The sequence below is a fragment of the Aotus nancymaae genome, unplaced genomic scaffold (assembly GCF_030222135.1).
Source record: "Aotus nancymaae isolate 86718 unplaced genomic scaffold, 86718_ANA_hifiasm-v0.15.2.pri h1tg000012l, whole genome shotgun sequence".
NCBI lineage: Eukaryota > Metazoa > Chordata > Mammalia > Primates > Aotidae > Aotus > Aotus nancymaae.
The window spans coordinates 38,637,213-38,661,901 of NW_026988423.1; the positions used below are offsets into that span (position 1 = coordinate 38,637,213).

A 24,689-nucleotide genomic window follows, 5' to 3' on the forward strand; every position below is an offset into this window, starting at 1 on the left:
CCGGGTCGCAGGTCCTGCCAGTGCGAATGCAGCGGTGGTCAAAGGCGCTCTGGCACTCAGCTGGATAGTGAGCGGCGGCAGCAATGCTGGGGAGTGGCTGCAGGTGCCTCGGGACACGCCTCGGCTGTCTGCCTGGCGGTCTCTGGGCCCTCGTCCAGACCGGCCACCGGAGCTTGACCTCCTGCATCGACCGTAAGGATCGCTTGCCGGGGACGGGAGGACAGGTGTCCCCGAGGGGCTGCGGTCTCACCGCTCCATTCCGTCACCCCGGCGTCAGCTCCCCCTTCCGGCCCGTCACCCCCGGCCCGGCTCCCCGCTCCGGCCCGTCAACCCCGGCCCAGCTTCCCGTTCCGGTCAGTCACCACCATCCAGGTCCTCCTCCGGCCTGTTACCCCGTCCCGGGTCCTTCTCCGACTCGTCACCCAAGCCCTGGTCCTTCTCCGGCCCGTGATCCCCGCCCGGGTTCCCCTCTGGCTCGTCACCCCTAGCCCGGGTCCTCCTCCGGCCTTTCACCCTCCGATGCTTAGAGAAGTGAAGAAACATGGGGCTTTGTTGTTGCTGGGTTGGTTGGTTTTTAAAATCCTAACAGTGGGTCATAAAGGGAGTGAGAATGTAAGAAGCTGGGTGAGTGCTGATGGTGGCAGGGCATACGAGATTTGCTCACACAGAAAGATTTGGTATCATAACGCTTCCGGCTAGAAGACACATTTACTCATCCAGGAAAAATAATTATTATTGCAAGTGGGAAACTACCGGAGCCGACAAACCTGAGTGTCTGTAGGCTCTAACCAATAAATAATTTGAATGTAACGAGGAGTGGTGGGGACTCAGCGGGGAATTGAAGGAACCCGGCCAGTTTGTGACTTCTCTGCCAAGCACCTTTATAAACATTTTTTTCTTCTGAAACATTTTAAAATTTATTTTAAATAAATCACAGTTTTCTTTACAACAGAATACATCCCTCAGACATCAGATCTATAAAGTACAGTAAGGCATAGAATACTGTTGTCTTCTCAATGTCCTAAAACTCCTTCAAGAGGTGCTGCCCTGTCCTACCTAACACGTAGAATTTGATAACCCAGATCACTCTGGTTGATACCAAAGCAGGTAAAGAATTATTTAGAGGTGGGTTTTGTTGTTGTTTGCGTCTTGCTTACACTTGAGTTGCTCTGCAGTAAAAGGCTTTTCCCATTTTATTTGGGCTGTTTTTCTATTTAGCTTCATCTTTTTAGTGTGTATGTACTGGCATCTCAAATCTGCCAGTAACTAGCAAAGTTCATGAGTGGTGGTGTTTGTTTTGTTTTTTTGTAGTGTATTTCCTTCTGGGAACTTAGGTAATTAGGTTGTGTTTACTTATGCATATGATTTGCATTAAACCATTTTCTGCTATTAGAATGCAACTCAGGATTTCTTTCTTTCTTTTTTTTTTTTAAGACAGGGTTTCACCATGTTGGCCAGGCTGGTCTTGAACTCCTAACCTCAGGTGATCCACCCACTTCGGCCTCCCAAAGTGCTGAGATAACAGGCATGAGCCACCACGCCTGGCCAGGATTTATTTCTTAAGCCTGTGGTTCCTTGAACTATTTGTTTTAGGAAGTAGCCATTTACAAAAGAAGAAGAATTGTTAACATTTAATGAGTTCTTGCTAGGATTGAAATAAAATGTTTGCATTATTACCATTTATGTCATCTTGTGTTAATGGATTTAATTTATTTATTTATTTATTTTGATATGGAGTCTGGCTCTGTCACCCATGCTGGAGTGCGGTGGTGTGATCTTGACTCAGTGCAACTTCTGCCTCCCAGGTTCAAGCAATTCTTTGCCTCAGCCTCCTGAGTAGCTGGGATTACAGGCGCGTGCCACCATGCCTGGCTAATTTTTGTATTTTTAGTAGAGATGGGGTTTTACCATGTTGGCCAAGCTGGTCTCAAACTCCTGACCTCAAGTGATCCGCCCGCCTTGGCGTCCCCAAGGGCTGGGATTACAGGCGTGAGCCACAGTGCGGCTGGACCATATTTATTTATGTAACCCCAGCACTGTTACGTAGTAAACACCCAATACACATTCTTTAGGGAGTGATCTTTGAGCCATGGTCTACAGCAACCCTTGTACAAAATTGGGTAAAGAAATGGCCTGACCCCAGTCAGAGAACCATGAATTATCCCTAATTCTGTTCCTGAGAGTAATACCTATCATAGTTTTCTGCTCTGAGCTTTTCAAGGCAGTCTAATTTTTAATCCTCAAAACTATTCATTTCTGACTTTCCCATTTTAATGAGAGTACTGATCACAGACGGACGTGTTCTCTCCAGGCTTGCATAGCCAGCCATTACTGATGTCCACATTTGCCCCAAGGAACAGACTCTGGCACCTGCACTTGTGTTCTTTTGTAAGGACTGGATCGCTCATAGGCACTGAAATAAATTATTGTCAAGTGTGTCTCCATAGTCTTCCCATAGTGCTCCTTAGTGGCACTTATAATGATCAAAGTTTTAGCACTGTGACCTTGACCTCTAGGTCTACAACTGCATTTTACTAAGTGGCTAGGTTAAGAGATGTCTGGAAGTCCTCCACCCTGTTCTAGGTTGATCTGGTTGTGTGTTAGAACTGTCCTTTCTCCATATGACAAGTGGAACGATGATAGAAGATGCCGTTCTCTAGCTGTTAAAGCTGTACTGTGGATGCGAAATACTATAGTAGATCCACTTTCACAGCTTCGTGGTGCTTCTTGCTGGCCACACTTCCCTGACCCTGTCTTAGAACTGAGTATATACAATCCTGCCCACAGCTTCCATGGGACTTAATGAAGAGCAGAAAGAATTTCAGAAAGTGGCCTTTGACTTTGCTGCCCAGGAGATGGCTCCAAATATGGCAGAGTGGGACCAGAAGGTAGGAGTTTTTCTCGTGCTTAGACGCTCTAACAGATATCTCAGTTAGACCTTTATCTTTGTCTCCTGATAATCTAATTGTTCAATGTCTCCTCCACCTACCAACTCTTGCCACAAGTGAGAATACTGGTAGTGGATGATTCCTTTCCTAGAAAGGCATCCTGATCATCTTGTACATAACCTTTTTTTTGTTAGTTGAACAAAGATTTGGACATAAAACTAAGACATTTCTATAGATAATAAAAAGAAACTTCATAATGCCAGAAAAACAGTGCTTACAGGACCCATGTTAACTGATAACACTGTAAGGTGACAAACAGGCATATTAAGAGAATCCATATGCTCACTTACGTGTAAGCATCCTAATCTCCTCATTGTACCCTCTAAAAGGAAAGCCGTCTCTGAATCAGTTGCTGATGACCTTGCTCTCTTTTGTATATAGGAGCTGTTCCCAGTGGATGTGATGCGGAAGGCAGCCCAGCTAGGCTTCGGAGGGGTCTATGTACGAACAGATGTGGGTGGGTCTGGACTGTCACGGCTTGATACCTCGGTCATTTTTGAAGCCTTGGCTACAGGCTGCACCAGCACCACAGCCTATATAAGCATCCACAAGTGAGTGCCCAAGCTTGGAAAGCACAATGAAGTGCACATGAGGTGACTGAGAGTTCAGATTCATAGGAAAAAGATTGATCTTGTGAGGCTGAGTGTCCTCAAGGAACACGCTAGGTTTGCTACTGCCTGTTGGACTTGATGCTGTTGTCCTTTGTATTGCTTAGAGAATCAGGTCAGCCAGCCTTCCCAGAAATCCTAAGATTGAGCTGGTACCAGGAGACTTCTCCAGTAGAGTGGACAGCGTCCTCTTACCCGTTTCAATCCAAAGATGGAACTGCCCATGATTTGAGGAAGTAATAGAAGGTACTAATAGAAAAGACATATAATGTTTTGATCTTTAGAGGCTTGTGTAACCTGACTAGAATTAGTACAAACTTCCTGGTGAGAAGTACATGGGCCTGGTTATCTCTGGGTAGTCCATATTCCAGGAATATGTTTTAATCCAGCCCTTTCCTTTAAAGTATCTTTCCAGTTGTGACTTTCCCCTTCCCAGTCTTCTGCTTTACTGCCCTGCCCTTTGTTCTCTTTCCCCTTCTCCCCAGTTTTTTTTTCTCTTCCATCATTATTTCTGTCGATGTCTTTTCTTCTTGGTGTACCTATTAGCATGTGTGCCTGGATGATTGATAGCTTTGGAAATGAGGAACAGAGGCACAGATTTTGCCCACCGCTCTGTACCATGGAGAAGTTTGCTTCTTACTGCCTCACTGAACCAGGTGGGTTTGCCATACTGCACTGAGATACAGCAGAGAGACAGGTGCGCCTCAGATGGCATCACCCATCACTCTTCCAGCCTGTTGACACGTTGAGCCACTATTTACCAGTATGTTTGGCCAAGAAGTAATAGAGTCCTATGACCTGATGTCACAAGAACCAGGAGGCCTATCTGGTGGGTTGGGAGATAGACAGTGGCCTGACTGGTGCGAGCAGTTTCCACCAAGTACGGAGTTCCTTTGGCCACCTGGATTTTGCAGTGGCACCCTCTGAGCAGTGTCTGTCCAGGGAAGAGTTCCTAGGAGATAGAATTGTGCTGGGCTCCCTTGACCTCACTGACTTTCTCACCCTCTCTCTGCTGCCTTTTGATCTCTCCTCAGGAAGCGGGAGTGATGCTGCCTCTCTTCTGACCTCTGCTAAGAGACAGGGAGATCATTACATCCTCAATGGCTCCAAGGTACTAGCATGCGTCCTCCCAGAGCACCTTGGAGATTGTTCCCAGCTTCCTCCTGACATCCTCTGGTTCCTTCACATCTACGGGTTGATAGATTGTTCCCAGCTTCCTCCTGACATCCTCTGGTTCCTTCACATCTACGGGTTAATACTCCCATAGGATTTTTATGTGTTGGGAAGAGAACCTCTGACTCATTTCTCTTTCTTTCTTCTCATTGTTTCTATCTCTCCTGATCTATTCCAGATCGTTTTACTGACTTTTGTCTATCCTTTTAATACTCTGATGAATGAAATCTCTGATTCTGCAGTCACTGCAGCTACCTTTACCCCTCCTCAATCTCTGTGTCATTAGACCTTATTGTTAGGAGGACCCCAGTGGTGTTCCCAGACTCTACAAGAACTCACACATTCCCTGGTCCTTGTGTACCCGTTTTACCCTCACAGGCCTTCATCAGTGGTGCTGGCGAGTCAGACATCTATGTGGTCATGTGCCGAACGGGAGGACCAGGCCCCAAGGGCATTTCATGCATCGTTGTTGAGAAGGGGACCCCTGGCCTCAGCTTTGGCAAGAAGGAGAAAAAGGTGAGTGGCTGTTGGGCAGGAAACAATTCAACTTAAGAGATTCTGCCATGTGCCAGCCCAACTGCTGCTCTGTTTCAGAAAACAGGTTTGCATACTTGCTATCCTACCTTTGAAGCAATTGCTTCTATTAGGATTTTTCAACAGGAGCATATAAAATACAGTAGGGCATTGTTAGACACTAGGCCTCCGGGGAAAGTGACAGAGTTTGCCACGAAGTTCCACAAGCCACCTGTTATTTAGTGTTCTCACCTCTCCTGCCTCCACTTTTGGCCTGTGTTTCTTATCCAGCTTCCTTGTTACTCCAGGAAGAGACACTTAGAGAAGACCCGGGGTTGACCACAAGTCTCAGTAATGGAAGGCATGGGGTCCCTTTTTCTTCTTTGATTAAAAATAAAACTCACTGGAGATGATTGTGGGTATTTCAGCAACCTAAGGACACTTAGGTACCATAGGTGCTTTGAAAAGTAAGACACTTCCAGGATCAAGAAACGCCATGGCCGGGACATGAACAGATCTGTGATTGTGTAACTGTAATTGGTAGTAAGGGTTCAAGACCCATTCAGATTTTTTAGACCAGATGCTCAAAGCAGTCATCTCTCTCTAGTTTGTACTATTACACGGAGGACTTTGTGAGAGAAGGCAAGTAATGAAATGACCCCCAAGTGTACCTCTTTCTCACAGCTCCTCGGGTTTCCATGTTTTCCTGCAGGAGCCTTCCTGATCCTCTGTAACTGCCAAGGCGCTATGCATTTTAGCACCCCCTTCTTTTTGGTAACACAGCGCCATTTCCTAGGTTTCTGCTGTGTACAAAGCCTATGCTAACTCCTGGGCGAAAGACCTTCAATACAAGGCTTAGAAATGGAGTTTATCCTATCAACAAAAGAGAGCAAGGAAATGATGTAAAGGCAGTAATATTTTCAGAGCCAGAAAGGGACTGGGAGATTTTAGATAGTTTATGGGTTTCAGAATGGATCCCTAAGCCTTAAAGTTATTTGAAGTCTTGGAGTACCTGGGAGAGGAGATGAAGGGGATCGCGTAGTGGGGACTCATCTATTTATATGCAAGATTTTGTTCAAAGACAGAGGTTCCGCTGTCTTTCTATCCTGCTCCCTTGTTTTATTATCAGGGAAACAAAGCCCACAGAGAAATCAAGTGATTTGTCTACAGGTGAAAAATACAGCTAATTAATTGCATGACATGGACTATATCTCAAGAATTCAAACTTTTCTCTGAGCTTATGACTAACAGCCAGATGTCCTGCTAGACCAGCTCTTTTGGGGGTGTGGGGAAACACACACAGACACACACACACACACACACATATTTGTAATGTTTGCCAATTTCTATGGCATAAATTCTCTCACCATGGCTGATTTCAGGCCACCACTGTGATATCGTGGAATGCTGAGTTAGGGAAAAAAAAAAGGACATGATTAGCTCCCATGCGCAAGTGCCAGCACATGACTCTATGTCCCTGCAGCTAAATGCTAGACCAGGTGTTGCTGGCAGTGCATGTTATTTCTTCCGTGTAATGATGTTAATCTTTTAGGAACACTGAGCATTTCAAAAGAGAAGTGTGGCTATTGCTAAGGCCCTTAGAAGTAAATAACGCTCCAAATTGTCCTTATATTGTCTCTGTTCTTGTAAAAAGAGTGTTCTCAATTAGAGGCACTGAAAATGAGGGCAGTTTGTGCCACAGTCCTAAAAGAAGTTGTGAGAAGTGTTTGTAGGTTAGTCAGGTAGGGTAGACATTGTAAAGTAGATTCTCTTAGTAAGTTAGAAAATGCTTAGCTGTAACATATCTTTGTGACTGTTGACAGGCCTTTAAATCTGAACTTTTTTTTTTTCCTCATTTTAAGTTCTTGCGGGTCTAATTCTCGGGTGCTGAAACCCATAACTCACAGGCTTCTGTCTCCAGGGAAGGCCGCCCTACCTGCTGGATTGTTGGGCAGCCACACAGTCCCTGATTTTTGCCAGGTGGGGTGGAACTCGCAGCCAACACGAGCAGTGATCTTCGAAGACTGTGCTGTCCCCGTGGCCAACAGAATTGGGAGTGAGGGGCAGGGCTTCCTCATTGCCATGAAAGGACTGAATGGTGGGAGGATCAACGTTGGTGAGACACGAAGGGGTTGGGCAGGGAGGTAGCGGGCCGGGACTGGCAGTGCCGTTTTCCAGCTCAGTTGGAATGTCAGCGCCCTTCCCTGACAGCTTCCTGCTCTCTGGGGGCTGCCCACGCCTCTATCATCCTCACCCGAGACCATCTCAACGTCCGGAAGCAGTTTGGAGAGCCTCTGGCCAGTAGCCAGGTAACCGCTTCCTTGCCTTCACGTGGCTTTCCACTATTTGCAGCCCACATTTTCTAGGAGAGAAGCCAGGAAATCCCTCCATAAGTCTCACCACTGTCTTAGAGCTTGTGCTTTATTTCTATCCATCCATCTTTTTTCAGGATATCTTTAACGATATGAAAGTGTCGGGTGAGTGAAGTGGACTTAGCATTTATACAGTAATAAATTTCCTCTGTAGAAGAAGCAAGAGTCTTTGAAGCTTTGGATCACTTAGAAAAGGCGCCTCAGAGATGTCTTACCAAGGCTGCTGGTCCAGGTGGTGGTCTAAGCCCCTCAGTCTTGTCTGTTCTCTTCTCCCTGTGCTGCAGTACTTGCAATTCAAACTGGCGGATATGGCAACGAGGCTGGTGGCCTCGCGGCTGATGATCCGCAATGCAGCCGTGGCTCTGCAGGACGAAAGGAAAGATGCAGTGGCCTTGTGCTCCATGGCCAAGCTCTTTGCTACAGATGAATGCTTTGCTGTAAGTGATCCCTTTGGCTCTCCTGGGATGGACGGGGAACAGCTGCTAGGCCCAGGGGTCTTGAGAGGCATGAGTCAGCTTTGGAACCCAGCCTTTCCGGAATGCCACAAGGATCACCTTAAGCTTAAGGTGATAAATTAACTCATGAGTGGCCTGCGTGGGAGCTCACAGCTGGCTTTTAGGCCTGCTGCATGCCGTTACACACTTTATTATGTCACTGTTGTTTGCTTGTGTTCTAGATGAAAAGCCACCTTTGGAAGGTTCACAGCAGCCCAAATTTAGTGCTCTGCCATGTTTACCTTGTCAGGGGCGGAGCTCCACTGAGGCTGCGTTGCCACTAGGGGAAACCGTAGCTTCTTATTCCACAGGGTGGCTGTGGGCAGCTTCTGCCTAGCAGGTAATAAGCGACACAGGTTGAGGGCTTTCAGTCACCTGTCTGGTGGGAACTGACAAGTTTAGTAGATGAACTTCCCTTGTCTCTGACCATACAGAATGTTGAGGCCCTCTTTGAGCTTGGCTGTTTGTGGTTCTTTCTCTCATCAGTTTACCACAGGCTGCCAGATCGTGGGCTGGGCTAGAAGGGGAAGCTGCTTTCTTTACAGTCTTCCCAGAGTCCAAGACGTCTAGTCCCTGTCTCCCTGCAGATCTGCAACCAGGCCTTACAGATGCACGGGGGCTATGGCTACCTGAAGGATTATGCTGTTCAGCAGTATGTGCGGGACTCCAGGGTCCACCAGATTCTAGAAGGTAAAAATTGCCAGAAGTTATTCTCTTCCCTTCAGAACCGGCGGCAGGATCGCTGCTTTCCCCGGTGTGTCTGTCCCCATGCCACCAGGGCCTCAGGGTCCTGTCAAGCCCTGTCTATCTCAAGGCTTTCTCCTTCCTCCCTTTCCACAGAACTGCTCTGGCAGGGGCTTGGTGCACAAACACAGCTCTAGCCTGGAGTCCAGAGACTCAGCTTCATCACAATGGGTGGGCATCAGATCGCTCTTCTGCTCTTTTCCTCTGTGGATTTGCGAGAAGGGTGAACTGAGATAATGGATGAGAAAACATGTTGAAAACTACAGCCGTGGCTTTTCTCTAAGGTTATAAAGTATGTGGTTCTCAGGAATCCAAGAACAGTAATTTACAGGACAAATGTGAGCCAGTATGGTCATCAGTAGCTCTAAATTGATTATCAGCCAGATGGTCTAAATATCTGTCTCTATATTACTAGTATATTTTTCAATAAAATAAACCATCAGTGTATGGATATCTTCTTGGTAGTCACAGACATTCTGTCTAGGAAACATGTAAGCCGTTGGGGTCAGGCTCAGAGCCTGTCTGTCTCTACTCTCTACAGCCAGTGTGGAAGTCTTGAAATGACACGACTCTTGGAAAAGCAGGAGGGGCGGAGGTTTCTCTGAGTAACTTCAGTGAAGCAACATGAGGCTGACTTGCTGGAAACATTATATAATGGGGCCTCCCAGCCCATTTCACAGCAGTCTTCTCAAACCTCAGCCTGCGCTGGAATCGCCTGGAGGGCATGGGAGTGCAGCTTGCGGGCCTCGGCCCCAGAACATCTGCTCTAGTGGGTCTAATGTAGGGCCGGGAATTTGTATCTCTAATAAGTCTTCAGGTGAGGCTGCTGCAGCTTGTCTGAGAACCATACTTTGAGACTCACCATTATGGTGTTATGTCTGAGTCACAAGATACCAAAGGTTAGACTCTGCTTTCTTCTGTAAACCTCTTTCCAGAAAGATGTTTCTGAGCTCAGTCGCTAGTGTTCAAACTGAATTTCCCAGAGTCTTTTTCCTTTCATTACTGTTGCAATTGCTTTTTCACTCAGCTTTATGTACGTGGGAAACTTCGCCTTCATTCCAACTGTCTCTCAACCCTGCAGTAATAAGCGGGAAACATTTATTTTAGGCCACACCATCATCCACTTGTAGAAGAATTGGGACACTCTCACTTTATCACTTTGTTTCATTATGGACTTCACTGTTGGATAAATCTACAGTGTATGCTTTATTTGAAATGATGGGACTACTGATTCCTCAAGGGAGTTTATATTTCTTTTTGCATTAAAGGCCACCACTAAAAATGAAGCGAATAATTGATACCTTCCTTTCAGGGGAAATGTTTTCATTCTTTTATGTCAATTTTCTGATTACCAAAGAAATGTGTATTTATTGTTGAAACCTTATAAAATTAGCAAAAGTAGGCTGGGTGCAGTGGCTCACACCTGTAATCCCAGCACTTCGGGAGGCTGAGGTGGGTGGATCACTTGAGGCCAGCCTGGCTAACATGGCGAAACCCCATTTCTACTAAAAATGCAAAAAGTTGGCTGGGCACAGTGGCTCATGCCTGTAATCCCAGCACTTTGGGAGGCCGAGGCAGGTGGATCATATGAGATCAGAAGTTCAAGACTAGCCTGGCCAACATGGTGAAGCCCCCGACTCTACTAAAAATACAAAAAATTAGCTGGGCGTGGTGGTGTACACCAGCTACTCAGGAGGCTGAGGCAGGAGGATTGCTTGAACCCAGGAGGCGGAGGTTGCCGTGAGCTGAGATTGCACCATTGCACTCCAGCCTGGGCAATAGTGAGACTCCATCTAGAAAAAAAAAAAGTTTAGTTGGGCATGGTGGTTCATGCTTGTGGTCCTGGCTATTCAGGAGGCTGAGGCAGGAGAATTGCTTGAACCTGGGAGGCAGAGGTTGCAGTGAGCCAAGATCAAGCCACTTCACTCCAGCCTGGGTGACAGAGCAAGTCTGTCTCAAAAAAAAAAAAAAAAAAAAAGTAAAAGAAAAAAATCACTTGTGTTTCCACATCCAGAATGTGATTTTGGTATATTCCTTTTAGGCATTCTGCTATGCCTTTGTTGTCACATTTTTAATTTTAATTAGAATTATACTATATATACTGTTTTTATTCTGCCTTTTTAAATTTCATATAAGCATTTTTACCATCAGAAGTTTTTTAAAAAGTAAATATTATTTCTTGACATTTTTTGGTACTTTGTAGAGAAGTCTCTGATAATCTCATCTCCCCCAGGATAAAAGCAATGATTCTAGTTTAAATCTGCAACTACCCTGGACTTGACCTGGAGCAGCCTAGTCAGAGCTTTACCGAACTCTCCGACTTCACTGCTATGAAATTCTTCCTTCTTCCTCCCTCTTACAGGTAGTAATGAAGTGATGATGATGCTGATCTCTAGAAGCCTGCTTCAGGAGTAGAACCCACACTTGCTGTTCTGGTCTGGTGCTCATTGTGACTGCCATCAGTGTTGAGTGGTGCCATGTGGGCTGCTGTGTTCCAAAGGAATCGTGGATTAGACCGAAGGGCTGAGCTCCTCCAGGGCAGGACCTGCACCCTGTGTGTTGGTAGCAGCAGCATCTCCCAGACTGGAGCAGAATTCCCAGTGGAACCAGAAGAGCTGGCTTAATGAGAAATGTCAGAAGAACACATACTCCCTGGTTTTCCTACTGCCAGAAAGTGAAGATGCACTGTCAAGCCAAAGTCCTTTCTTGGATCCACTTTATCTTGATTAGTCTGCATTTTGCTGGTTCACTGGATCCCTCCTCTAGGGGCCTGGGGACTTTCACTGAGGGTCTTCATGATTCTAGAGCAAAGGTGTGGGAAGGGGAAATGGGAGAATGCCCTCCTGTCTGTGTCGTTCTCTGTGCCATAGCTACAGATGCAGAAGGTTTCTCTGGATAGCACTCCTCTGAATGTAAATCATGATAAAATAGATATTTAGGAAACTTACTCCTAAGCTGTGATTTAGGATATATTTCTACTTCTGGACTGCCTGAATATCAAGGGCTGAGACTTTACAATTTTGAGTATTGGTTGGGTTTCATATTAAGAAGCCTGTGGCCTAGGAATGGTACTCAGTGTTTCTCTTCCTGATAAATACTTTGAGTATATTTTTTTCTGAGTTTTTGTTTCCTTTTCTGAAGCTATTCCTCTTTTTAAACATTTTTAATCACCACATTGATAAATAAAATCTTCCCTTCACTACCTCTGGCTCTACTAAAGTTGATTTTTATTTTATCTTTTTAATCCTTTACAGCTATTTTTAAATGTTTAATTATGTTTGATTAAACACTTAACTGGATTTTGGAATAATAATCAGAAATCTCTCCTTGTTCAATTTGGCTTTTAAGAAGTAGGCTTCTTAAATTATTAATAACTTTGCAAACTAAGCATTGTTTATGATGTATGAAAGAGGAATTAAAGTAAAATTCAAAGATGGGGACTTTAGGAGACCTTGGTTTTGTTTGTTTGCTTTTTATTTTTGTTATTTTTGAGACAGAGTCTCGCTCTGCTGCCCAGGCTGGAGTGCAGCAGCATGATCTCAGTTCACGGCAACTTCTGCCTCTTGGGTTCAAGTAATTCATGCCTCAGCCTCCCAAGTAGTTGGAACTACAGGCCTAAGCCATCATGGCCTGCTAAATTTTGTATTTTTAATAGAGACAGGTTTTTGCCATGTTGGCCAAGCTGGTCTCAAACTCCTAGCCTCACATGATCTGCCCACCTCAGCCTCCCAAAGTGCTGGGGTTACAAGCATAAACCACTGTGTCCAGCCTGGGGGACCCTGTTATAACTTATCATTATATAACTCCATCCCCTCATCCCTATAGGAAAAAATGTGCAAAACATTAACTACAGCCAGTGTTTAGAGAGAACAAAATATGTGTCTAGCAACAAATACTATCTTTTTTTGAATGCACACTCTCTATGTAAGGAACTTTTGGGTACTACAGGAGGACAAGCTGTGAGTATACTACAGTTTAAAATGTATTTCTGACATCCAAGGCCTCATTTAAGAGAGGAGCTAAGACAGCTGTATTGTAAGGTAATGATATATCTGTATAAAGCTGAGAAGGCAACCTGTAAAAGTGACGGGGGAGGAAGGGACTCAGAGAGAGGGTAGGGATTCAAATTAAGCTTTTATGAGAATGTGGTCAGGCATGGTGGGTCACAACTGAAATCCTAACTACTTGGGAGGCTAAGGTGGGAGGATTGCATGAGGCCAGGAATTTGAGGCTGCAGTGAGCTACGATCATGCCACTGCACTCCAGCTGGGGTGACAGAGTGAGACCTTTGTCTCTTAAAAAAAGATTTTATGAAAATATATAATATTTAAAGAGAATCAAGAAAGACAATTTCAGAAAGGAAGGAACCAGGAGCAGGAAAAGTACAGGATTTATTTATGTAAAAGCTGCTTACACTTTTGTTGAATTGTGGTTTGAGGTTGGCATGAGACAGAAGGAAAATAGAAGTTGAATCTGGATGGAGAGTTATGAAAGCCAAGGGTGGGGCTTTATTTGGTAAGCAGTGGAGAGCCATGGAAGGTTTTTAATGAGGAAGATATGAGATTGACTCATTCATAAAAGCATTCTGGAAAGCATATGTGGGATGAATATGAGTGAGGCAAGACAGAAGATAAGATACCAGTCGATGGGTTCTTGAAAAAGTCAAGGAATGGGGCAATTCACCCTGAACATGGAAGGTGAAAGGAAAGACCAATGTGAGCAAATGCAGACCTGTCTGCTGTGGAACTTGAAGACCTCCCTAGTAGTCAAGCTGCTTCCTGATATTCCAGTCCTGAGAGGCTTCTATTTTGACTCAAAGCGAAAACAAACGCAATGTTAATGTCTTCCTATGTTGTTCCCTTCATAAGATTTTGACGAAATGATAGTTATTAAAAGTGCATTCTCTCACGCCTGTAATCTCAGCACTTTGTGAGGCTGAGGTGGGTGGATCACAAGGTCAGGAGATTGAGACCATCCTGGCCAACATGGTGAAACCCTGTCTCTACTAAAAACACAAAAATTAGCTGGGCATGGTGGCGTGCACCTATAGTCCCAGCTACTCGGGAGGCTGAGGCAGGAGAATTGCTTGAACCCGGGAGGCGGAGGTTGCAGTGAGCCGAGATCGCGCCACTGCACTCCAGCCTGGCACCTGGTGACAGAGCAAGACTCTGTCTCAAAAAAAAAAAAAAAAAGTGATTTCTCACTATCACCCTCAGTTATTCAGAGCTTTCAGTTTCCCAGTACCCTGGGAAGGGATTTAATGAATGTAGCAAGAACATTGTGAACTTTGAGCTAATTTGTATCATTGTTCCTTTGTCTATTTCATAAGGAAAAGCAAGAAAAGCAGAGCAACAAAAGTATTAAAGAAAGCCTGTGTGTCAAGGGCCATATAGGTGCAGAACACATACAGGTAACCAAATACAACTTCGCTCGACAGACTTGATGGACTGGGAGCTGGGAAACGAGACAATTTCAATAGAAGGTGACAAGAACAAAGGCACACACTCTGTGCTCTGAGGCACAAGAAGCCTTGTGGTCCTAAAACAGTGACTTAGGTCAGAATTGGATTTCCACATTGTCTTCATCCCTAATAATTCTTTAAACTGCTTCCAATTATTACAGTTGTGAGGAAAATCTAATTGCATCACACACACACATATATAAAGAATGTTTAAGCAATCTTAAAATTTTCTCTTCATCCTTTATAGATTTGATAATTAGAAATGCCTTTTTTATTTTAGTGCTGATCCGGTGATACTTTCACTTTTAAAACACTAAGATTCTGGCCGGGCGCGGTGGCTCACGCCTGTAATCCCAGCACTTTGGGAGGCCGAGGAGGGCAGATCATGAGGTCAAGAGATTGAGGCCATCCTGGCCAACATGGTGAAACCCCATCTCTAGTAAAAATACAAAAAATTAGTTGGGTGTGGTGGCACGTGCCTGTAATCCCAGCTACTCGGTAGGCTGAGGCAGAATTGCTTGAACCCAGGAGGTGGAGTTTGCAGTGAGCCGAGATCGCGCCACTGCACTCCAGCCTGGCACCTGGTGACAGAGCAAGACTGTCTCAAAAGAAAAACAAAACAAAACACTAAGATTCCTCCAAAGCACTTTACATATATCTATCTCTCAGTTTTTATGAGGGGGTTCTTGCACAGAGGAGGCATTCAAGAGATACTAGTATGAAATTAACTTGAGTAAAACTGCAACTACCGCTGGGCGAGGTGGCTCATGCCTGAATCCCAGCACTTTGGGAGGCAGAGGTGGGTGGATCACAAGGTCAAGAGTTTGAGACCAGCCTGGCCAACATGGTGAAACTCCATCTCTACTAAAAATACAAAAATTAGCCGAGTGTGGTGGTGGGCACCTGTAATCCCAGCTACTCAGGAGGCTGAGGCAGGAGAATCTCTCGAACCCGGGAGGCGGAGGTTGCAGTAAGCCGAGACTGTGCCATTGTACTCCAGCCGGGGTGACAGAGCAAGTCTCAGTCTCAAAATAAACAAACAAAAAATCCTGCAACTACCAGTGCTGCCAGCAGCTGCAATTTGGGCCCTGGATCCAGACTCCTATATCTAAATTTGATTGCCCACTCTGCCACTTACTAAAAAAAAAAAAAATGTGGCTTAGTTATTGAAATGCCAGGGGTTCAGTCTATCTAGGTCATGCTGCTCACCGCACAGAAAGCCAATGACTGAGATGACAAGTATTGTCGAGGAAGGAGCTTTAATCAGGTGCTGCAGCAGAGGAGACGGGAGCTTAGTCGCAAATCCATCTCCCTGAGGGCCTAAAACTAGGGAGTCCTAGAGCAGGGAAGAAATGTAAGAATGTGTAACAAAGTAGGAACCAGGAAGGGGCACGGAAGCAGTTGTGATGAATGAGGGGTCTGGCATCTCATTGTCTGGATGTAGTGATGTGGTGAGTTCCAGTTCTTTGATACTTGTTTTGAGAGGCCCGAAGTTCTCTGAGGAAGGAACTCAGATAAATATACAGTTCAAGCTTTAACACCAGAGGGTCAATTTCTATGTTTATCCAAAAAACTATGGGACTACTGGGTTGCTTTCAGCTTTAGGCAAAATTACTGCAACTCTCTAGCTTGTTTCCCTGTGTATATTGGAGATCGTAAAAGCTCCTACCTTATAGCATGGTTGGTGAATCAAGAGGAAGAACAGAGCATATCAAGCCAAGTGTTCTCAATCAATATTAGCGTTAGTAACCTCTTTCATAAATGAACATAGTGAATCCTCCAGAGAATAAAGGGCTTGCTCAGATGCACACGGGTGGCAGGCTGAATTTCTGAAGCACAGCTCTTGCAAGGACCTTTAAGTTATTTAAGATTGTGTCTGCTGGACTGTGGTGCTGAACACCTAATATTTCTGGTGTGCTTCTCTTCTGGATAAATGACAGGAAAGCATTTCCCTTCTGCCAGTTTTACAAAAGACAAGCACAGGAGCACATTGCTAAGATATTTCCCAGGGTCTTAGAAGGGGTCCATACAGGCCAGGCCTGTAATCCCAGTGCTTTTTGAGAGGGCTAGATGGGAGGATTGCTTGAGCCCAGGAGTTTGAGACCAGCCCCGGCAATATAGGAAGACCCATCTCTATAAAACGTTTAAAAACTAGCTGGGTGTGGTGGTGCGCACCTGCAATCCTAGCTACTCAGGAGACTGAGGTGGTGTTGGGGAAATTAGGAGACTGGACAGGCCAATGGGTGGAACAGGAGGATTTTATTAAGGTGCACACTGGCCTAGTGGATTTACAACCAAAGGACTGAGCACTGAACCAAGACAAAGCTTGATTTTTTTTTTTTTTTTTTTTGAGACGGAGTCTCACACTGTTGCCCAAGCTGTAGTGCAGTGGTGTGATCTCGGCTCACTGCAATCTCCACCTCCTGGGTTGAAGCAATTCTCCTGCCTCAGCCTCCCGAGTAGCTTGGGACTACAGATGTGAGCTGCCACACCCAGCTAATTTTTTTGTATTTTTAGTAGAGAAGGGGTTTCACCATGTTGGCCAGGATGGTCCTGATCTCCTGACCTCATGTTCCGCCACCTCGGCCTCCCAAAGTGTTGAGATTACAGGTGTGAGCCACCACACCCCGCCCAAAGCTTGATTTTTATACATGAAATGCAGGAGCAGAACAAAGGCAGTTTATCAAAAACGACAGGTTTACAACTTATGCTTACATATGGCTTATGCTATGCAGTCCAATGGCCACTATCTTAGCTAGCCTTGCACAGCTTATTTTGCATACTTTGCTATGGGGTCTAGGTGACTGCAATCTAGGCCTGCTTAGACATGTCAAAGTGACCTGTGTTACTCAGATGAAAAACAGGAACTTTCAGTTATCAGCTATAGAGAACAATACATGAATCTATAAACTTATAAAAGTTGCAAAGGAGGATGCAATCCCTCGGAGAGGGTGAGGATGCAGGAAAGTTTTGCTTACACTATAGGAAAGAAGAAAAATATGTATATTTTTTTTTTGGTCTCATTTTCTGCTTCATTTCCCCCCTTTGATGCTGTTTATAAATGAGGTTTAATAGACAGCATCACTATTATTTATCTCCTCATGGAGGAGTGGTTTCTTACTTGGCAGGGATTGATATTTGGTTAAAGCCATTAATTGAGCAGTAGTTTGCTTGGTTACTAGAGCTTCCATTGCTGATTGGATGTTTTTAATAGGGAGAGGTAGGAGACACGGGAGTATAAGCTAAGCTCCTAGTATGACTAGAGCTACTTCTACTAAGGCTTTGAATCCTTTAAGGGGTGAAACCTGCTCCCGAAAAGGGAGTCTGGAGGCATCCTTTCCAAGTTTGGACTGGGACATGGGCTAGTTTTTGGATTTTTGCAGTTATATTTTTGACCACCTTTCCATTGTTATTGATTTTTAGGCAGCAATTGGTTAGGTTAAATTTCCCACATACACCTCCTTCCTGGGCTAGGAGGTAATTTAAGGCCAGTTTATTTTGATAGATGGCATTTCTCATTTTTGTGGCTTGCCGGGCAAGCAGATTTAAGGCTTTTGCTGTGTTATTAGTAACGATTTTAAGTACTGCCTGTAACGTTATGATATGGTTGAGCATATAAATAGGGGTTCAGTATCCCCACATTCCATCTTTTGTCCAAGTGGCTGGGCCATAATATTGAATTGTTTTTTCAGGGGGCCATTCATTGTCTTTCCAGTCCCCTATGGTGACACCGCTTTTACTTTTTCTTTTAGTTTTATCATAGACAGGGTACCTTAAAGTCTTTTTTTTGCCTTAGAGGAATTAGAAAGAAGGATTAATTGTTCCTAGTACATAAGCCCCCATTTATTTGGCTAGCAGCGGCCGATACGCCCATAGTCCACAGATTTAATGAAGGCCAGAGGGTGCCTGCCAGGTATTTGGCGCTTTGAGTTGATTGTAGTATTGGGATGCGAGATTAAGTAATTCACCAAGACAAAAGTATGCCAAATTGCAGGGTCTTTATTGCCGGCGACCACGGAGGACTCACGTCTCTCTAACCCGCGGCCCTGAGGGGAGAGTGTCAAGGCTTTTTATACCCGAAAGACCACCTTGGAAGTGGGGTTGAGGAGTGGGGAGGGGGATCAGTGGGCTCCAGACATTCCGAGGGCTGGTGGGTTCTGTAAATCATCTCCTGGGCAGGGACGGGAGTGGGGGCCTCCGGACATTCCGAGGGCTCGGGGGCTTATTGTCACTCTAATTGCTACATAAATGATTCACAAAAGTCAAGACAAACATTAGTTTGCACATTATCTGGGTAGCAGTGGAATTTACAGATCTTAGTTCACAGGGGCCAAGATGAGATTAGCTTGGGCTGCGCATTCTGATGAGCAAAGGCCAGCAATTCTGTCAGTTACTGATGAGAAAGGTAAACAACTTCACCTGGTGGACATTATCCAGAGCAGACTAGCAGTCTTATTCACAGAAACCAAGTCAGCAGTTATTGCAAAGAGAATGGGGCAGTTATTACAACTCATTTTTGGAGATACAGCTTTGTCATATAAAATGGCATTGCTCAGGTTCTGGCTCCAGGCCAGCTATAGCACATTCCCCCCTGTTCTTTTAACACGTATTAAATCTTTAATAGGTTTCCTCTTCTTGACATAAGGGCCCATAGTTGGATCTTAGAACCATTAACTTTACCGAATCTATTCTTTCCTGGATAAACTTGAGGAGAATGTTCAAGAGGCATGGCCCAAATGTTAACCCTAGGACTATTAGGATCAAGGGTCCTGCTAACCCAGTGAGCAGGGATGTTAGCCAGGGGGACCAAGAGAACAATTTTTGGTACCAACTCTCTGAAGTTTCTCTAAGGCGCTTTCTGGTTTCTACATTTTTTTAACCATTGCAAGACTGTCTCTAATGATTCCAGAATTGTTTGCATAGAAGCAGCATTGCTCACCGAGAGCTGCGCATAGCCCTCCTTCCTTTAAGAACAACAGGTCTATTCCCCTCCTATTTTGTAACACTATTTCAGCCTAGGAGTCATCTATTTGGTGTGACAGAGTAAATTAGGATGATGACCGAGAACGGTGCAATAGTCTTAGCTTTAAGGGGTCCATTGAGGATGGAGCCGCTTCCCATCTTGCATCTGGGGGGGGGCAGTCTTGACGTGTGAGTGGTGAATCCAGGCCGTCAGTCCGTCCACCTTGACTGCCGTGGGGGTGACCAGGATCACGGTGTAGGGTCCTTTCCAGCAAGGAGTTAGGCTGGAGGCGGTGACTCTCTTTACCAGGACTTCGTCCCCAGGCTGGAAGGGGTGTACTGGCTGGTCAGTGAGGTCCACTGGGGTAGGCTGAGTCTCCCTGATGAGCGTGTGCACCTGGGACTGAACAGACTGGAGTGCCTGCAAGGACTTAATGAGTGTATGGTTATGGACTTCAGCATGTATGGCGTTCGCAAGTTTGGGGAGTAAGGGAGGGGGCCTCCCAAACATAATTTCAAAAAGAGTGAAGCCTTTTTTATAGGGAGTACATCGGGTACGGAGGAGAACAAAAGGAAGCAGGTTGACCCAGTTTTCACCGGTCTCTAGAATAAATTTTGTTAGAGTTTCTTTTATGGTCCGGTTCATCCTTTCAACCTGCCCTGAACTCTGGGGGCGATAGGCACAGTGTAGTTTCCAGGTTATGCCCAGGGCCTTGGCCAGACCCTGAGAAACCTGTGCTGGAAATGCAGGGCCATTATCTGATCCCAGTGTCAAGGGCAAGCCAAATTGAGGAACCAGGTCCTGTAACAATTTTTTCGTTACTACTAATGCAGTTTCTGACCTAGTGGGAAAAGCCTCGACCAATCCCAAGAAAGTGTCTACGAACACAAGGAGGTATTTGTAGCCACATGCTGGGGGCTTTATTTCAGTGAAATCTACCTCCCAGTGTTCCCCTGGGCTAGTTCCCCTAAGCCTTACCCCTGCCTGACTAAACCTACTGCCTCCTGGATTTACCCGGGCACATACATCACAACGAGTAGTAGTTTCCTTAACAATCTCGTATAAATGTGGAATGTAGTATTTGGCCCTCAGCAGCTCAGTTAGTTTTGTTTGCCCTAAGTGAGTGGCCTGGTGTGTGTCCTTAACTAGAGTCCATCCTAGAGCCTCAGGGAGCACAATCTTTGAGTCCGGTAGAATCCACCATCCTGTGGAATCTTGTCGTCCCCCCTGTTCTTTAGCAAAGTTTTATCAGGTGAGTATATAGGGGTAGAGGGCAGGGTTGGGGCCGGCAGGGTCACGAGAAGAGTTAGAGGTTTCACCGGTCCCAAGGCTGCCTGTCTGGCTTGTAGGTCCGCTGCCCTATTTCCCCTTGCCTCTGGTGAATCTCCTTTCTGATGTCCTGTGCAGTGTATTACTGCCACTGCTTTGGGCTTCCATACAGCTTCTAGTAGAGCAAGGATTTCTTCTCTGTTTTTGATAATTTTTCCTTTTGAGGTAAGCAACCTTCTTTCTCTATAAATGGCTCCATGTACATGGGCAGTAGCAAAGGCATATCAGCTATCTGTATATATGTTGACAGTTTTTCCCTCTGCCCAGCTTAAGACCTTTATCAGAGTTATGAGTTCTGCCTTTTGAGCTGAAGTTCCGTGTGGAAGAGCCTGAGCCCAAATAACCCGGTCTAGGGTGACCACAGCTGCCCCGGCGTACCTGACTCCGTCGACCATGAAACTGCTGCCATCTGTATACAGTACCTCCTCTGGGTTCTGCAGGGGGACGTCGGTGAGATCCGGCCGTGCAGCGTGGAGGACATCTATTGTCTGTTGGCAGTTATGTATGGGCTCCTCTGGCTCGCTGTCAGGTAGCAATGTGGCGGGGGTTAAAACTGGTTTTTGAAAATTTTATGCGGGGCTGGTCCAAAAGTAAGGCTTGGTATTGGACTACGCGGGCATTTGACATCCATTTTCCTGGAGCTCCACGGAGTAGTGACTCCACCGCGTGGGGTGCCACTAAGTATAACCCCTGTCCCAAAGTCAGCTTTGACTAATAGGGCTGTGGCTGCCACTGCTTTCTGGCACACTGGCCATCCGGAGGCTACTGGATCAAGTACATTCGTTTTTTACTGTCCCTCTCACCGGCAGAGTGCACGTTGGTTGTGCCTTAATTTGGGCCTTTGTTCCCCGAGGCCTCTCTGCTGGTCTCCTGGTCCTCGTGAGATAACTCGGGTCTCCGGGAGTGCTGCTATCACTGCCTTAGTAACTCCCTTATCTTGTTTAGCCTCTAAGGTGTCTCTATTGTTAAAGACTTTTTGGGCAATCTTCAACAACTGAGTTAAATTCCTTCCCTGTAACTCCTCTAATTTTTGCAATTTTCTTTTATATCTGGGGCAGATTGGGAAACGAAAGCCAGGTTGATGGCCCGCTGATTTTCTGGGGCCTCAGGGTCTATGGGGGTGTAGGTACAGTAGGCATCCTGTAGGTGCTCTAGGAAAGTGACTGGGGACTCCGGTGGAACTTGGGTCACATTCCCTACCCTGGAGAGATTGGTAGGTTTTCGGGCTGCCCCCCAACCCCCTCTAATAAGTACCGGTGAAAAATGTTCAAAGCCTGCAGGCCTGCTGAGGTGTTTGGGTCCCATTCGGGCCTGGTGGAAGGGAAAATTTCATTAATTTGCTCCTGGCGGTCTTCTACTGACCCTTTCCCCATCCCAAGTATTGCTTTATGGGCTTCTTGTCTAATTTTACTTCTCTTCTCTGTGGTTAACAGAATTAGTAATAATTGTTGGCAGTCGTCTTAAGTGGGGCGATGAGTCTAGGGTACAGATTCTAAGAGCCCTGTTAAAGCCTGGGGTTTCTCAGAGAATGGGGAATGTTGAGCCTTCCGACGGAACTTATCTATTGTAAAACCCTGCCACCGCCTTAAGTTCCCCAGCCTCCTAGCACGACCCCCTCCCAGGGAACCTTTCATCTGAGCAGGTTTCTAACCCTTCCCCTCTTGCCACCTTAGCAGTTCCCCAGCACGAACACTTCCCAGGAACTACTAAACTCAGCAGTTCCCCAGCACCTCCCCCCCAACACAGCCTCTCACACTGGAGGCATCTCCTGGCTCGCAGGCCATAAAAATCCCCTTTGCCACACCACAGGTGCTGCGCACCAATTTTGGGTCCATCCTGGCAGCTTTTCCCTTACTCTTAATAAAGCTTGTGCCAGCACTTAGTGTTTGGCCCTTTCTTTGATTTCTATCACTTTCCAGTTATACAGATCACTAGAGGAAAAAGGGATATGAACAAAGAAGGGGCTGCCCCAGCTGCTGCCATTTGCGGAGGTGCTTCCCGGAGGGGCAGCAGCTTTGGCGGGTGTGGGTCCCCACTTTAAGTGTGGAGAGGAGACAAGGGCCGAGAATACAGTGGAGGCATCTCTTGGTTCTCAGCAGGGGCTGGAAGAATAGCCGTTACCGAAGGGCTCTTCTGTGGGCTTGCTAACATAACCTGAAGTCCGGCCCATTTTGTACATTTTTTTTAAGCCAAGGAGGAGGGTGTTGGACTAATTCTAGCCATTGATTAATGTATGGAAATTGATTAGGGTGGCCCGGGGACCCTGTCACGATGTCTCAGACAGCCTGAGTTATCTTGGGGTCGTATGTCCCCGTATCTGGCCAGCTTACCCCAAAGGCTGGCCACTCCAACTTACAGAGAGTCCGAAGCCTCTGTAGGGTTAGTTTAACCCCATACTGGCCAGAGAACCCTGTTTTAAAATTTGCCATCATGCACTGGAGGCGGGTGCATGGTCGGGACTGTGACGAGCCTATTTAGTTGTTGTTGTTGTTGTTGTTTTTCTCTTTCTTTTCTCTCTCGGGGTCCTGGAACCTGTATTAGCTATTCTTTTTTTGTTTGTTTGTTTTAAGCTAACTTAAATGGAAAAGTTCTGTTGCAGAGAGCCAATTTTAACTGCACTAACAAGTCACTTGCATTATAAAGGGTTAGAAAGCTTTTTAAAGCCAGATTCGGGATGCAAATACTGCACCCTGAGGCGGTGTGGCCTGCCTCACACGGGGGGGGGGGGGGGGGGGGGGCTTCTGGCTGACAGGAGAGAAAGAGAAAAAAAAATGCTTTTTGTGTCAGTTTAAAACGGAGCTTGCAGCCGCTAGGCCAGCTGCGAGATTCCCGCCCCTGTGGCTTTTTGATCGCCTTCACACAGGGACCCTAAAAAAATCAAATCCCTCTTTTCCCTCCTCTCTCTCTGTCTCTCTCCTCTCCTCTCTGTCTCCTTTCTCCTCTCCTCTCTCCTCTCTCTCTCCCTCTCTCTCCTGTCTCTCTCCTCTCCTCTCTCCTCTCTCTCTCCCTCTCTCCTCTCTGTCTCTTTTCTCCTCTCCTCTTCTCTCTCCTCTCTCTCTCCCTCTCTCCTCTCTGTCTCCTGCCTCTCTCCTCTCTCCTCTCTCTCTCCCTCTCTCCTCTCTGTCTCCTGTCTCTCTCCTCTCCTCTCCTCTCTCCTCTCCCTCTCTCCTCTCTGTCTCTTTTCTCCTCTCCTCTCCTCTCTCCTCTCCCTCTCTCTCTGTGATGTACTGTTGGGCACTGCCCATAACAACATTGGACACTTTTCTGGCAGAATAGGCAGTTACCAGTTTTTCCACCCCAGCCTGAGAAAGAACACTCGTAGACTCTGATCTAGGGCTTTGTTCCCTACGGCCCCAAAGAAACTACTTCTGAGGTGTTGAGGGCACAACTGCCTCCCCGACATGGAATCAGACCCAGCACGGGCAAAGATACTCTTTTCCCGGGGGAGGTGGCTGGGAGAATTTACAGGCCACAATGATTATAACAAGGAAGAGAATAAAGACAACTACAGTTAAGACTATCTGCCACATGGCGAAAGAAGAAAGAGTGAGGCCTCAGTGATAGAAGAAAAAGATGACAAAGAAGGAAGAAGAGTAATTTCTGCTGGAGTGTTATTAATAAAAGTTCCCTGCATCCAGAGGTCCATCAACCACTGTAAAACATCCTCTACCTCAAGGGAAGATGGCCTGAACCAGTGTATGTCTGCTAGCAGGAGTCTAATAAAACTGACAAACTTACAAACAGGACAGGACCACATACAAGAGTGACAGACAAAGGGTGGGTGCCCCCCAGATGGGAGACCAGTCAGATGCCTGCCCGGCCACATTCCCGGAGGAATATTTCAGGGGCGTCTTAGCGAAAGATGTACCTGTATAAGCCCCAGGCCAGGTCACCTCAGGATGGAAGTCCGGGTAGGACAGCTCTGAGGTGAATCACCGTTATGCCATATGACGCCCCCGTGGAACCGCGGGTGAAGGCCCACACAAGCCCCGTAGCTTTTCAGCCGTGGGACTACATATATACACACTCACTCTCTCACTCACACAGAGGTTACGGAAAACAATCGAATGCTGATACCCACTAT

At 46.1% G+C, this 24,689-nt stretch overlaps 1 protein-coding gene across 3 annotated transcripts; it reads left to right on the forward strand.

The window, feature by feature from the left end:
- Positions 1-10: 10 nt before the first annotated feature.
- ACAD8 (acyl-CoA dehydrogenase family member 8) lies at positions 11-12,054 on the forward strand. Of its 3 annotated transcripts, XM_012449146.2 has the most exons (11): positions 12-192; positions 2,788-2,888; positions 3,330-3,499; positions 4,103-4,212; positions 4,591-4,667; positions 5,108-5,245; positions 7,223-7,358; positions 7,454-7,551; positions 7,899-8,051; positions 8,696-8,798; positions 11,215-12,054. In XM_012449146.2, exons 1-11 carry the CDS (start codon positions 84-86, stop codon positions 11,265-11,267), a joined length of 1,248 nt encoding a protein of 415 aa, XP_012304569.1. In that variant the 5' UTR covers positions 12-83; the 3' UTR covers positions 11,268-12,054. The 3 variants fall into 3 exon arrangements, with proteins under 3 accessions (XP_064231660.1, XP_012304570.1, XP_012304569.1); XM_064375590.1 differs by lacking the exons at positions 8,696-8,798; positions 11,215-12,054 and adding an exon at positions 8,595-8,686 and having other exon boundaries at positions 11-192; XM_012449147.2 differs by lacking the exons at positions 7,223-7,358; positions 7,454-7,551 and having other exon boundaries at positions 11-192.
- The last annotated feature ends 12,635 nt before the right edge of the window (positions 12,055-24,689 follow it).